General features: G+C 50.5%; 1 protein-coding gene across 1 annotated transcript in view; it reads right to left on the bottom strand.

Annotated features, from left to right (window-relative positions):
* The window catches only part of BDH1 (3-hydroxybutyrate dehydrogenase 1), a 41,357-nt gene extending 30,056 nt beyond the window's left edge, over positions 1-11,301 (bottom strand). The window contains exons 1-2 of the mRNA XM_070582580.1: positions 10,950-11,301; positions 3,102-3,228 (exon numbers count right to left, since the gene is read on the bottom strand). Of these exons, the coding sequence (XP_070438681.1) occupies positions 3,102-3,184 (83 nt within the window). The 5' untranslated portion in view covers positions 3,185-3,228; positions 10,950-11,301. The remainder of the gene's footprint in view (positions 1-3,101; positions 3,229-10,949) is intronic.
* Positions 11,302-14,374: the final 3,073 nt, after the last annotated feature.

The following is a 14,374-nucleotide window of genomic DNA, read 5'->3' as shown; positions in this document are numbered from 1 at the left end:
TTGGGAGAAATACGGCCTCACTCAGCAGCATCGTGAAAAATATTTAGTCTGGAGGACCATGAATCACAATTGATGTGGCTGCCAAAAGAAGCTGTGTGAGCGCAGACTGGACAGGGATAAGGGAGGCCAGAGCCCTTCTCCACTCTGCCCAGGTCAGCTGCCCTGGAGGATTAGGTGTCATACCCGGCCATGCAGAGCTGAGCACTGGGGCTGAGCCAGCTGATTTGTGTAACCAAGATCCAGGAAGCAGTATCCTGGGTAGGGAATGCATTGGTAAGTCACCTGCCCCAGGGGGTGCCAGAGCCTTCTGGCAAAGCTGGAGATCAAAAACCTGAAAGAGCCAGTGAACCCAGCAGCTGTCAGGTGTCAGGGTGGGGGCTGCATCCAGGCACTCCTGGAGAAGTTTTCATCTGGACAGATGCTGTGTACTGGGTGACTGCTGCTCTGAGGCTCGTACACCTGGGGGGTGTTCTGTTCAGGGCACCACATCTCAAGAAGGAGCACAGGCCAAATGGACATCATCGAGGTGGGAGACCTGGATGCTGAGTGGGGAAACCAAGGGAGATCAGCAATGAAAAAACATGCAAATGAAATAAGAGAAGTGGGCGGTGGGGGAGACTGGGGTGGCATGGTGTCTCTGGGGATTAGAGAGTAACTTGTTCAGTGTGAATACAGAGGGCAGACCCAGGAACAAAGGGGTGGCATTTACAGGAGAAAAGATTTCTGCTCAATATGACAAAAGACTTTACAATAGCAGTCTCCAAAGACAGGAGGCCTGATGTGAGAGGTACTGACTGCCCCATGGCTGTGATGTCACTTGTTAAGGATGCTATCAGAGGATCTACCTACAGGTGAGGACAGGAGTATGAGGCCCTTTCCAACTGAGATTCAAGCAAAATGATCAGGCTTAAGTTTTTTCCCATCCAAAGACCTGCTGTTTGCTCAGGCATGGGGATCAGCCACCAGTCCATCCTCCTCATACGCCTGGGTCTCTCTTCCTGACCTCTGCTCACACCTTTGCCCTGAGGACAGCTCACGAACTCCGACAAAGCTCTGCCCTTGACCACCCTGCCCCATCTCCCTCAGCCTAACCAGGTTATATCTACAATCCTTCCAGAAGATTCAGAATCTCCCTTTGACAGCCTTTCCTTCTCCGCAAATGAGCCTGAAGCTTGACTAATGCCTCACATCCCTTTAATTTGAGGATTAAAACCTTTGCAAAAGTATTTTTAACTTCCTTTGGAATTCTTTTTTTTTTTTTTTTTTTGCTGGGAAAGATTTGCCCTGAGCTAACATCTGTTGCCAATCTTGCTTTTTTTTTTCTCCCCAAAGCCCCAGTACATAGCTGTATATTCTAGTATTCTAGTTGTAAGTCCTTCCAGTTCTTCTAGGTGAGCTGCTGCCACAGCATGGCTACTGACAGATGAGTGATGTGGTTCCGTGCCCGGGAACTAAATCAGGCCACTGAAGCAGTGCATGCCGAACTTTAACCACTAGGCCATCAGGGCTGGCTCCCTTTGGGATTATTTTATTGTCTATAAAAAATAATCTCCAGAAATCCCTAAAAGCCACTTTTGAGACACATTTTGCCATTTCTGTGAATCACTCGCTGAAAAAAAATTGCAGTAAATCTTCCAAAATCCCTTCAACAGAGCCACGCTCCATTCCCTCTTCCATGGGATGTCACCTTTGCGAGAGGGACCATTTTAACCCCTTCTTCTATGGTGTCCTCTGGTACGTGAGGCCATCTCCAACCAAGCATCTGTATCCCGTGGAAATGCTTTTAAGCAAATGCTGCTAAAAGCCTAAATGCATGTTCTTCCAAACATATTTATTGGCATAGAAAAGATGCATCAATTTTCTAGCTGCTGGGACTTTGAATTTAACTGGACACTCAGCTTCATTCCCCGCAAATATAAAAGAAATAAAATGGTATTTCTTATTTTTTCCCTGCTGTGGCTGCAAAAGAAGAAAATGAAGGAGCTGAGCACAGTGAATCCCCTGCAAAAGGCTCAGAAGCTCTTGAAGAAGAAGAGCTGAGGGGCTGGCCCCATGGCTGAGGTTAAGTTCGCTGCTCTGCTTCAGCAGCCCGGGGTTCGTTGGTTCAAATCCCAGGCGCGGACATGGGACTGCTCATCAAGCCACGCTGAGGCGGCGTCCCACATGCCACAACTAGAAGGACCCACAACTAAAAACATACACAACTATGTACCCGGGGGGCTTTGGGGAGAAAAAGGAAAAAAATAAAATCTTAAAAAAAAAAAAGCGCTGCTTGTTTAATTTGTCCTTAGCACTTTCTCGAAACCACACAAACAGTTCAGTGAAGTCTCAGGACACTTTAGTTAGCCGGTTTCATGTGTAAGGTTTAAAAAGAGCAGTTACCCAGGAGATCAAAGTAATAAGATGTGTCACCATCCTGTGCCTCCTGATGCCATGCACAGAGAAGGGCACCACCTCACTTGGCTGGGATTCTTCCAAACATGCCTACCTGAATCTAAACACGAGGAACGTCATACAAACCCAAACTGAGAGACACGCTTCCAGAGTGCCAAGGTCGTGCACCACAAAGACTGAGGAACTACCCACAAGGACTGAGAAAGAGACCAAGGAGACCTAACTAAGTGCGCTGTGGGGCCCTGATTTGTTTCCTGGACCAGAAGAAGGTCCATTCGTGGGCCATTTGGTGAAATCTGAATCAGGTCTGTCAATTAGTTAACAGTATTATATCAGCGGTAATTTTCTGGTTTCGTTGATTGCACTCTGGTTTTGTAAGATGTGAACATTTGGAGAAGTTAGGTGAAGGGGAAACAGGAACGCTTTGTACTATTTTTGCAACTTTTGTATAAGAGTAGAGTTATTTCAAAATAAAAAGTTAAAAAAAATAAAGCAGGAATGAAAGATCTTCTTGCGTGCCCTGTGTGCCTGGGAAGGTCTCTGTCTTCTGAGCACGCCGTTGAATTTCCTTTGCTGGTAGATGGTGGGTATTGGGAGACATCTTTGAGAGGCAGCCCTTCTGACCATCTGCATCGTCGTGTGTGAAGAGCTGAGCTTCGCCTAGAAAGTGTGATCCTCAAGGGCACCTCCATCCTTTCATTTCTTACCTCGTTCCATTCTCTCTTTCATAGAAATTCAGGGTTCTCCCGGGGAGCTGTGACAGGGGTCTGGAGAGGCGGGCGGTCAGCATCGTGGCCACAAGAGGTAGGATGGTCGGCCTCCTCCTAGCAGGTTCTGAAACACAGAATGTACCCTCAGCCCGGCCCTGTTGCCTTCAAGGAGTTAGGCAGGAGTGGCTCTGTCTGTTTGACCCAGGTCTGGTCACGGTACCAGGCAGGGCCCTCCTGCACCTCCCTCTCAAGCCACAGCCTCATGTGATGGAAAGAGTCAGGAGGCCGGGACATCTATTAATCTGGGTTCTGGTTCTGGCTGTACCACCAACTCATTGGGCAACCCTGGACAAGTCATCACCCAATTATTTGTAACATGAGGCGGTTGGACCAGCCCAGTGATCCTAAAACCAGGTTCTGCAGCAAACACTGGGGGACTCAGGGACCTAACTCTGACTGTGTGGGTCTCATTCTCTCGTCTGTGTCCCCCACATCCAGTAAAAATCCCTCAATTTGCCCACATGCCTCTGCAGGCAGCTTTTCTAGCCCCATGTCATGTGCCATTTGACTCAGCTCCCCACCCCTCTCCCTAACCCCACCAAACAGAGGGTCTGGCTCTGAGGCTGAATCATCAGCAACTCATTGCAGCACGGAGACTGGAGCCATATGATGAGACACGCTTTAATCTACCTAAATTAAAACACACACACACGGTCTCCCCCACCACCCCCATTTGAGGTTAAATCAACCTTATTGCAACAAAGCCATGTATCACTTGGTGTAAACTTAAGGTTACCCAGCACCATGACTAGTTGTGCGTTACTAACTGTTGATCAGCGTGTGCATCACTTGTCCTCCTGTTCTGGTGAAATCTGTTCTGGTGATGCCTCCTGGCCTGAGTTAAGGCAGGGGAGGCTGGGAGGGAGTTGAGCTACACAACCACGGCTGGGGGAGCTGTTGCTCTTTTGCTGGTGAATGCTCCAGGCCTATCCTTTGCACACAGGTCTGTGGTTTGTTAGACTGTTCTTATCAGTAACAGGTCCTGCCTGGGAGGCAGCTCCACCCCTGCCCATTTGCTCCCCTCCAAACCTAACTGATAACCAGCCAGGGCCAATAGGTGTGTAATTAGCCCATTTACTAGCAACCCCTGCAGCATTAGCTGCAGGAGGCAGGTGGAAGCGTTTACTCTGTTTAATCCTCAGGAAAGGTAAACAAATAGGGATCTCTGGGTTTGTCTGATCTTTCCTGGACCAGCTCACCACACTCCTTCTCAGCCATGCAGCCAGAAGGATCTTTATAACACCAGGCAGTTTACGTGACTCCCTGATACCTCCTTCCCAGACCTGGTGGTGTGGCCTCTGCCTCCCTTTCCAACCTTGTCTGGTACCACCCTCCCCTGTGCTCCCTGCGCTGACTTTCTAGAAGTTTCTGAAAACCAACTCTTCCCTGCCTCAGGTCCCCTAGCCTTGCTCTTCCCTCACTCCATGTGGATCCTCCGACTTCAGAGACACTGTCCCCAATCCTCCATGCAACACACAGAGGTTGCTCTCTACACGATCACTCTTCAATCCAAAATGATCTTGTTTCTTTCCTTTATCTTCCCTTCTAGATCATAAGCTCAGTGAGGCCAGGGGCCTTGTCCATCTTGCTCACCGTGGAATACCCCGTGTCTAGAAGAATCATGACACAAGGAGGCACTCAGTGAGTCTCTGCCGAGTGGGGATGAGCTGTGTGCTTCCCCTCCCCACCCCCCACAGAGCACTCTGGAGCACTTAGCCTCCTAAAGGTGGAAAGTCAGCCTGTGGCCAAAACAGAAGTTTCCATGGCAAGCCCCTGGCCAGCAACAGCAAAATGGAGCCCAGACGGACCCTTTAGGGAAGGCACAGGCCCATGTTGGGCTCAGATTCCTTGCCCGGGTGCCCCCTCCCCACCCAAGTACTGACCAGCTGGCTGAGCACACCCATCTCCACCCTCTCCCGCCACGACTGAAGTCAGAGATCACCAGCACTGGGTGGTTTCAAGTCCAATTGTCTGTAAGCAAATCCCTTTCCATCCCTCTGCCCAATGCCTGGGGCAGCGAATGCTTCCATACCATCTCCAAATAGGGGCCTGCTTTCAATTTTGTTTTCCTCGGAGTCAGCAATACCTAAAGTGCTGAAGGCAAAATAGCCTGAAATGCAGGAAAACTCAGTCCCTTGAATAATGCACTATTCACCGCGTAGTCTCACACAGGGAATGGTAGAAATTTAGATTTCTTCCTCTTCCTCTTTTTTAAGTTTCTGAAACAGGCTGTGGATTTTCACTCCAAACACAATGCCACAGGCAGTGGGATTCCCACGCACTCCTCGGGGTTGTTTCCCATCTTAAGGCCTCGTGCCGGGCTTTAGTCTCCGTAAATATTAAGTTCTCCCCTTGAAAAACCACTCCCTGGCCTTCTGGTTTGGAAACAGAAATGGTTGTGGGAAGTGGGTGCTGCGAGGAGGAAGGCAGAGCACCTGTGGGCGGGATAGTCTCCTTAGCCTTGAAACTCCATGAGCGGCCCCAGGGTGACCTGGCACAGGGCACTTGACTCCCAGTGACCAAATTTATAAGATACGGTCACAAAATCAAGATGCTCACATATCAATCTGTAATCTGGGAGAAACTGTTATAACACTGGGAACACTTGGGTCTGTTCTCAGGGGCCCTTCCTTTCCGTTGTCAATGCATAACCGATGCATAACCTGTGGAAGGCACCCCCGCATCAGAAAAATGGTGTGTGCATCCTTGTCCTGACGCTGGGCTCCCTTGTTGCATTCTGACAGGACTATCCTGCAGAGGACACAGCTGGTCGCATTCCTGTGGGTCAGAGGCAAGGTCTCGCATGCAGGAAGCAGGCATTCCCAGTACTGACATCCTCGGAAGAGGCAGGGGGTCAGCAGGAAACAGGAACTCAGGAGGAGGCCTTAGGCAGGAAAGAGAACTCAGGTGTTCTGGGTTGGGCCTTGGCACCACCGAGTGGGAAAGGAGGGCCCTGTCCCACTGAGGCGGGCAAGCTGGGTTCAGGCAGGGAACACCCCATGCAGGGACCCCACGCTGAGGAGCTTAAGACCAGTGAGCTACGTGAGAATCCCAGGTCTGACAACTGGCAGCCTGCCTCCGACATGTTGCACTTGGCTGCTTTGTTTGGCAAAGCCTAGTGTTAGAAAAGGTAATGTGACTAGGCAGCTGAGTTACGCTTTAACTCAACTCAGTACAAACAATATGCACTTACTATCTTACACCTACCCAGACCTTTGTTAGCTGCCTGGACACCATGGGCATTTGGGTTTGAGATCCCTCACCAGAGAGATGTATGTTCTCCTTTGGCTATTTCCCTTCTGATCATTTAGCACAGTCTTGCCTATAAGCTCCAGCCCAGCTCAGCTACACATGCTAACTGCACGGTAAATGGGGGCTTCCTTGAGGCCGTGCAAAAGGGAAACCTGACAAGTTGTAAAGCCCTCATTCAAAAAAGATGCCTATTATTCCTTCGAAAGAGAACTATTCTGAGCACTACAGAGGAGCAGCAAATGACACAGTAGATGATGTTCTTATCACCATTTTATCATAAATGCAGAGGTGACTCTCATATAGCTGTGGTTAACAGAGACCTTCAAGAAAAGCCAAAGCCTTAACCAAGTGCAGAGAAGGTAAACCTAACATGACACTTTGATTAGTCTGAGAGACACTCTCATCACCAGATCACACTTAGGTCGTGGCCAGTTCTCCCCAGACAACCTATCACAGACATTCTCTGCAGTGGTCACCTTGTGGGTGTCTGCCTGCTCAGCTGATCCCTGTCCTCTCAGACCTGCCTCTTGCCCTTAGGATTTGGCCTCTGCAGCTGTAGTTGGTCATGAGACCTCCCCTCGGGCCATGGAGGACTGGGTCAGGGAGAAACACCGACCCAGGAGGGACCTGTCATTCTGTGCCCTGACACTGAAAGAATGCAAATCAGCCTCTGTGGGGTGAGGTCACATCATCCGGCTGCTGGAGGCGGGACAGCTACGCTCGCTACAGTGAGTCTGCAGCCAGAGAGAGATGGAGAAAGCCAGTCTGCAGAGAGAAGGCACATATGCAGAAAGAAGCAGAGATGGAGGTGGAGAGAGAGAGAGAAGCAACAGAGCCTTGTGAGCTTTCCTTGGGGCAGCTCTACTTTTGAGGGCCAGCCACCCTCTGGTCCTCCAGCTCTGTCAGGCAGGCTATGGCTTTATTCTCCATGTCGATTAAGCAAGCTTGAAGTTTGTGTTGCTTGCAGCCAAAACAATATTTACTAAAACATACTGAAAGCAGGTTCTTTCTGCAGATCATTATTACTAGTTCTTACTGTTGCCTCATCATTTTGAGAATGATGCCTTGTAGATCTTGCAATGCCCACAGGAACATGTGCCTCCCCCGCTCCACTTCTCATCTGTCCTCCAAGAGAAAGTGGTACCAGAGCTGTCAAAGTTGCCATCATTACAACTGCCAGCTGAAGCAGCCCTTCCAGCCCCAGGAGAACAGGGCCTGACTACCAAATTCAATCAGACCACTAAATGACGCAGTCTCAGGGCTCCGTTCCTGGTCTCTTCTTGCCACCATGGTGAGCTCTCATAGCTTTAAATATGATTTACATGCTGCCAACTCCCAGATGTTTATCTCCAACCAGCCTTACGTATCCAACTGCCTAGTCACCATCTCCACTCGAATGTCTAATAGGTAGCTCAAATTTAACCTGTCCAAAATGCAGCCTGTGCTATGGCCCTGAATACCTACTCCTCTCAGTCTTCCTCACTCTTGACTCCTCTCTTTCTTGCATACTCCACAGCCAAGCTGTCAGCAAATCCTGACTCCACCTTCACAACATATCTAGGATCCTCTGCTACCATCTTTGTCTAAGCCTCTATCACTTCTGGCCTGGATTATTGCAACAGCCCCGCAACAGGGCTCCCTGCCCACTCCTTCCCCAGTCCCCCTTTGCACGCTGCTCAACACCGCCTGCATAAGCCTGAGAAGCAGAAATCAGATCACGCCACTCCTGTACCAAACTCTTTTTCAGAGTAAAAGCCAAACTGTGTACAGATTGCTTACACGGCCCTCCATGATCTGGGTCCCCGTGACCTCCCTGACCTCATGCCCCCTTGTTCACTGCACCTTGGCCATAATGGCCTTCTTGCTGTCCTTCGAGTGACAGGCAACCTCTTGCTTCAGGGCCTCTGCCTTACTTTTCCCTCTTTCTGGAATGTTCTTCCCCTCACTCTCCACAGGGCTCATTCTCTCACTTCAGCCTTTTCCTCATATGTTTACTCAGTAAGACACTCCCTGACCACCCCCGCAACCTGACCCGGACCCTGACATTTTCTACCCCTCCTCCCTGCTTCCGTTTTTTTTTTTCTCCTTGGCAACTTACAAAATTATAACATTATACACATTATACATAATGTAATTAATTAACTTATTTGTTGTCTTTCAGCCCCATTAGAATGTGAACTCTGAGAGCAGAGGGTTTTGTCTATTTTGTTCATTATTGTATCACCAACACCTAAGAGTAGCCTGCACACAGGAGGCACATAATATGTGAATGAATTAACAGAGTTTCCAGTAACTCTCACTGGGTTAAGAATAGACTAAGGATGGACAAGGGTAGAAGCAGAGAGAGCATTTAAAAGCTATGGCAATAATCCAAGGACACAATGTACAGTCATGCAGGCTGTGCACTGCACAACTCCAGTGAAATGTGACAAGGTGCTCCCTGGAGATATACAAAAGGGCAGCCAGCCCTGGTGGAAACCGTGGAGGTGATTCGAAGTGGTCAGAATCTAGCTATGTTTTGAAGGTAAAGCCCTGTTCCATTTACTGACAGATTAAATTAGGATGTGAAAAAAAGAATCAAAGATATTCCCAAGACTTTTGGCGCAGATGTAGAAAATGACATTAGCACAAGCGACAGATTCAGGAGCCATTCTATTCCTAAGCCCCTACCACATTTCAAATCAGAGTATACAGGCTGGGCATCCTGGTCCTCACCTGGCCGCTCCAAACCCTATCTCCAACTACACATTTCTCATCTACTCGTCAGACCATTTGCTACGCCATCCCACAACAAGCCCTGTACTTTCCAGTTTCCGTGCCTTGCTCATCCTATACCAAATCTGACTTCTTTATCTGACCAAGTCCCAACTGATTCAAATACCTCCTCAGAGATGCCTGTCCTGATCCTCTAAATAAAAATCAATCTCTTGCCTACATTCACATTTCACACCTTCCTACTGGGCCTCTGTCATAGCACTCCCGGAGGCAGGGTAGGATTAGAGGTATTTATGTTTATAACCATTCACAGCCCCCATCTAACAGTCATTCCCCTCGGACGGTGAGCGCCCCATAGATGGATCCCGTGGCGAGTCATTGAATTCCGGCTCCTCCAAAATATCTACTCTGATGGCTGACAGGAAGCAGATGCTCTATAAATGTGTATTGAGAGAATATGAAAGCTACACAAATTTCAAAGATCAGCTTCCTCGCCCGCCAGAAGTATATGCCCTGTGCACAGCCCGGCTCCACCGCTCTGGTAGAAAGTAGGACATTTGCTGCCTCGTAAAGGATCTGGGCAGCACGAAGCCTGCGGGCGGCCCTCCATAATGAAATCTGTGCCTCCGCAACCCCACGCAGGGTTAGACAGTGACTCTGCAGCAGCTGACTATGGGCATACTTTGGATGACTGGATGGAAAAAGCGGCGGAGAATTCAACGTCGGGCGCAGCGCCAAACCCGCCCGGAGCAGGGCGCAGCCGGCAGGCGGCCGCGCTCACTGTCCCAGGCACTAACCCGCGCACCGGCCGAGCGCGGAATGCCCGAGACGCGCAGGCGCCGCGTGGTTCCCGCCGGTCGGGAGGCAGGGAGCGGAGGGGCTCGGCCCGAGCCGCGCTCCCATTGGCTGAGGCGGCACCGCCCAGACAAAGCCCTCCAGTCCTCTAGCCGGCGCCCGCCGTAGCTCCGGCTCTGCCTGACCCGGGCCCACCGGCACCCCAGCATCCCTAACCTGCCCCCGGGGCGCCTCCACCTTGTTCGGTCCTCCTCCTCCCCCCCCCCCCGGTCCTGCGGCCTGCCTGGTACTCCAGCAACCGCCCGCTCAGTTCGTGCTCAAGGCAGCCGAACCGGCGGCCTGACCGCCGCCCACCCTCCGCCTGGAGGCTTCCCCGAGTCCTAGAGGACGCAGCCTCGTGGAGGATGCGGGAGCATGAGGAGGGATGCGGGTCAGAAAGACGGAAATGCGGTGGAGAAGGCAGCAGTGCCCGGAGCCCGGGGCTGGAAGGCAGGACTCCTGGCTTTGGTCCTGGCTCAGCCTCGGACTACGATGTGACTAACCTTGGGCGGGTTCCTTCCCTTCTTGGACCCGGGGTCGCCTTCTGCAAAATGCGGCGGCAGGGAAGGATGAGTACTGAGGGTTTCACCTGGGAGCCTCAGGGCAGCGTGTTCGACCTGGGCCTCTTCCTTCCGAGCACATTGTTCCGAATAATAAATGCCAGGCCGGGCTCCCAGAACGCGGACAGAAGGCCCGGGAGAGCGGCGGGGAAGGACCACCTTAGGCTAAGACGGGTCTGGGCGGGATCCGTCCATCTTCTTAACCTTATTCCGCCACGGCCGTAGGGCCCAGCCTACAGGACTCAGCGCCCCCTTCCCCAACCGCATCCCTGCACCCGTCTAAGGGGCCACGCAAGGCCAAACCAAACGGAGCAGGGGGCGCCGGCGCATCCCACCCGAGCTGCAGCGATGCGGACCCCTCCTCTTACCCCAAACCAAAAGAACAGGGGACTCCGGCTACGGAGGGCTCAGCTGGTGAACTCACCTTAACTCGGGGCTTCTTAAGTACCCGCGCTCCTGGCTTGGACGACCGAGTGGGGGCGCTGCCGCCGTCTCCTTCTCGAAGCCCCTCTACCAGTTCCCACCGCTGCGGCCTCAGCTGCCGGGATGCGCCCAGACACCTTGGGTGCGCGCGTTAGGGCTGCGCGGGGCGGGGCCGGCGGCGGTCGTCGCGGGGGCGGGGAGTGCTCCCGCCCCTCCTCTTTAGCCCTCGGTTCCCCTAGTCGCTAAGCACCCAAACCCGGCGCTCATCTCCTGCACCCGTATCCCCCTCGTGGAGCCGGCTTCCGAGGCTTCAGCGCGGCGGGTAGGGAGGAGAAGGTGCCGCTCCAGGAAGTGAGGAAAAGCCTGGTGAGGGCGAGGCTCCTTACAGGTCCTATGCATCTTTGCTATCTTTAGAGCTCATCAGGGTTGGTTGGTTGGTTTTTATATTTGTCTTTCGATCAGTTGAAATGTATTTAAAGATTTTCTCCTAAGGGTCTTTAAAAATAATTTAAGAATAGCACAGCTTCCCAGAGTTTCAACAATAGAACATCAGAGGCCAATCGGCCACAGATCAGGCTGCCCCGCCCCCACACCCACACCCACCCCGCTCCCACCCGGCTAAGTTTCCAGGGCAGGAAACAGGCTGAGGAGAGAGGGGGAACTATCGGAGCAAATTAGCTGCAGAGCTATATTTAGGTCAGATTACCGAGAAGGACTGATTGGAAAAGGACCAGGCAGGCAAAACCCTGAGGGATGTACTGGCTTGTGAAACTTAAAAGAAACCTGGCGTCTCTGGTCCATGAGCTTGAGGGCTGAGGGTCTGTCCTCCTTCTTTATCCCTGGTTCCTGGCACAGAGTCCTGAAGACTGGGAGAATCATGAAGAGACTGTGCACTTGGTTCTGAGTGCCCATTTCACAGACCCTCAAGCCAGAGCACGTGCTTCAGTGCTGTGTTTCAGAATAGTCACTCTGTACATCATGCGAGAGCCATAATAATAGATCACTAATCACCAGGTTACACTTTGAGGTTATGCATTGCTGGAAAAGCAGTTAATTAAAGGAAGAATTAATATTCCCACCTAGGAAAACCATAGATCCTGACTTTGGATGAGAATTAAATGGAAATATAGTTCTGTTTATGGAAGACAGGGAAAGGACGTGTGACCTGAGGTCTTATTAGATTCCTCCTGTGGCTGACCTCACATCTTCCCAGCCCATCATTTTTGTTTGTTTTGTTTTGTTTTCTGTTCACTTATTTATTTTTACATTCCAGCGGTGAACTGAAAAACATATAACTCTTCTTTGCAATAATATTTTGGTCTTTCTCAACTGACTTAGGTATCCTTTTTCCATGTTCACCAGGGCTGCATTTTTTTTCCTCTACCATTTAAGAATAGCCCCTCCTTGAAGCAATTTCATTTCCACTTTCACAAAGTTGCCCTTTCCCTATTTATAGGATTCCCAAAGCTCAGCTAGCTCATCTTTTTACTCCAGCTTTGCTTTGACAGCCAACTGCAGACAGGTGTGACTCAAGAGCACCTTGCCTCAGCGGCACTTGCTATCTTCCAGCCTCAGGGCTCTGTCACTGCAGCCTGGGACCCCTGCAGGAACCCACTGCCCATTCTGACATGTGCATAAACCTGGAAGTGCAAAGAAACTAACACTTCATGGGACAACCCTTGACCAAGGCAGACAGGAGCTGGTGGGGACATACTCCACTCTTCCATTCTTCAGGTGAGCAGTTCTGGGGCACGTCCGATACAGATCCCAAGATGATAGAGTTCCCGATGCCCATATAGTGCCCAACTCGATCAATTCAATAATGCATCCCGTGATTGCCTTTCTCTTTCCCTCCTTGCCTGTTTGACTCTTCCCAGTCTTCCACTCCTGTTCCTGGTGATTGATTCCCCAAATACACTACCTGTACACGAATCCTTGCTCAGGCTCTGTTTTAGGGGGGAACCCAGATTAAGCCAATGGTTAATCCGAAAGAGGCATCTCAGCCCACGTTTCAGACCTCATTCTCCCCAGACCTTTCCCAACTCTGTTAATGAGGAATCATTTGTTTGCTTTGAGCTTTTGCTCCTTTTATTTCCCAGTTGGCCTGCCCTCTGGGGCATCGCTAATTAGCTCAGAGGTAGACAGGAAGTGTCAGAAACTCCCAGGAGAAAGGGCCCCTGAAGGGCTGGGACTCAGTGAGAGTCCGACAAAGCCATCGTCAGCCTCGCCTTAAACTTCTCCCCTGCTTCCAAGGTCCCGGCTGCTGACTTTAGAGAAACTCTCAGCTCTGGGGTTGAACATGGAAGCAGAGACAGTGTGGGACCCAGGTCACTCCCAACACAGCGTGTGCCAAGATTCTGTCTCCTTCCTGCCCTCCCCTTACCCCCACCTCCCTGTAAAAGCAGTTCCTCTGCCTGGATACAAGGTTTCGGGCCAGGGTCTTTGGCACCTAGGACATTTCATCTCATTTCAACACCAAGAGGGTGTTGTTGCAAATTACCAAGCTAGGTTTAGGTGGGAAAGAGCCCTTAGTCCCTGCCTTCAAGGAGGGAAATGAGACAGGGACATAAGCTAAATGAATCATAAGTCCGTAAGTCTTCTAAAAGAGGGGCATGTGAGTGTAGTGAGAGTTCTGGCAGTGGGTCAGGATGGGCTTGTAGAAGAGGTCGCATCCTGAAAAACTCTCAGTTGGAAGGAAGTACTCTCCAAAGATCCCCTGCTCAGAGAGCCACAGCGCTTGCTCCTGCCCCTGTATCAGCTCCTAATTGCCTCCGAGCTCACGCTTTTGAATCCCAGCTCAAGCTAAGCATCCCCCCATCTTCCTAGGCCCCAGCCCTCCCCTGCTAGATCGGGCCCTGCCCCCTCTCCAAATGCCCCTGGTCTTCTCTGCCCTCAGTGTTAAGTGTCGAATGCCAGCTGGTGCAGGTTAAATCCTGCCTTTAGAAACTAAAGAAAAAATAAACAAATGGGACTACACCAAAGGAAAAAGCTTCTGCACAGCAAAGGAAACCATCAACAAAATGAAAAAACAACCTAACAGTTGGGAGAGGATATTTGCAAGTCATATATTGGATAAGGGGTTAATATCCAAAATATATAAAGAACTCATACATCTTAACAACAAAAAAACTAACGACCTAATTAAAAAGTGGGCAAAAGATCTGAACAGACATTTCTCCAAAGAAGATATACAGATGGCCAACAGGCACATGAAAAGATGTTCAACATTACTAATAATTAGGGAAATGCAAATCAAAACTACAATAAGATATCACCTCACTCCCATCAGAATGGCTCTAATTAACAAGACAAGAAATAACAAGTGTTGGAGAGGATGTGGATAAAAGGGAACCCTCATACGCTCCTGGTGGGAGTGCAAACTGGTACAGCCACTATGGAAAACAGTATGGAGATTTCTCAAAAAAT

This window comes from Equus przewalskii, chromosome 18, assembly GCF_037783145.1.
Source record: "Equus przewalskii isolate Varuska chromosome 18, EquPr2, whole genome shotgun sequence".
Lineage (NCBI taxonomy): Eukaryota > Metazoa > Chordata > Mammalia > Perissodactyla > Equidae > Equus > Equus przewalskii.
This window is presented reverse-complemented; position numbering and strand designations above follow the sequence as displayed.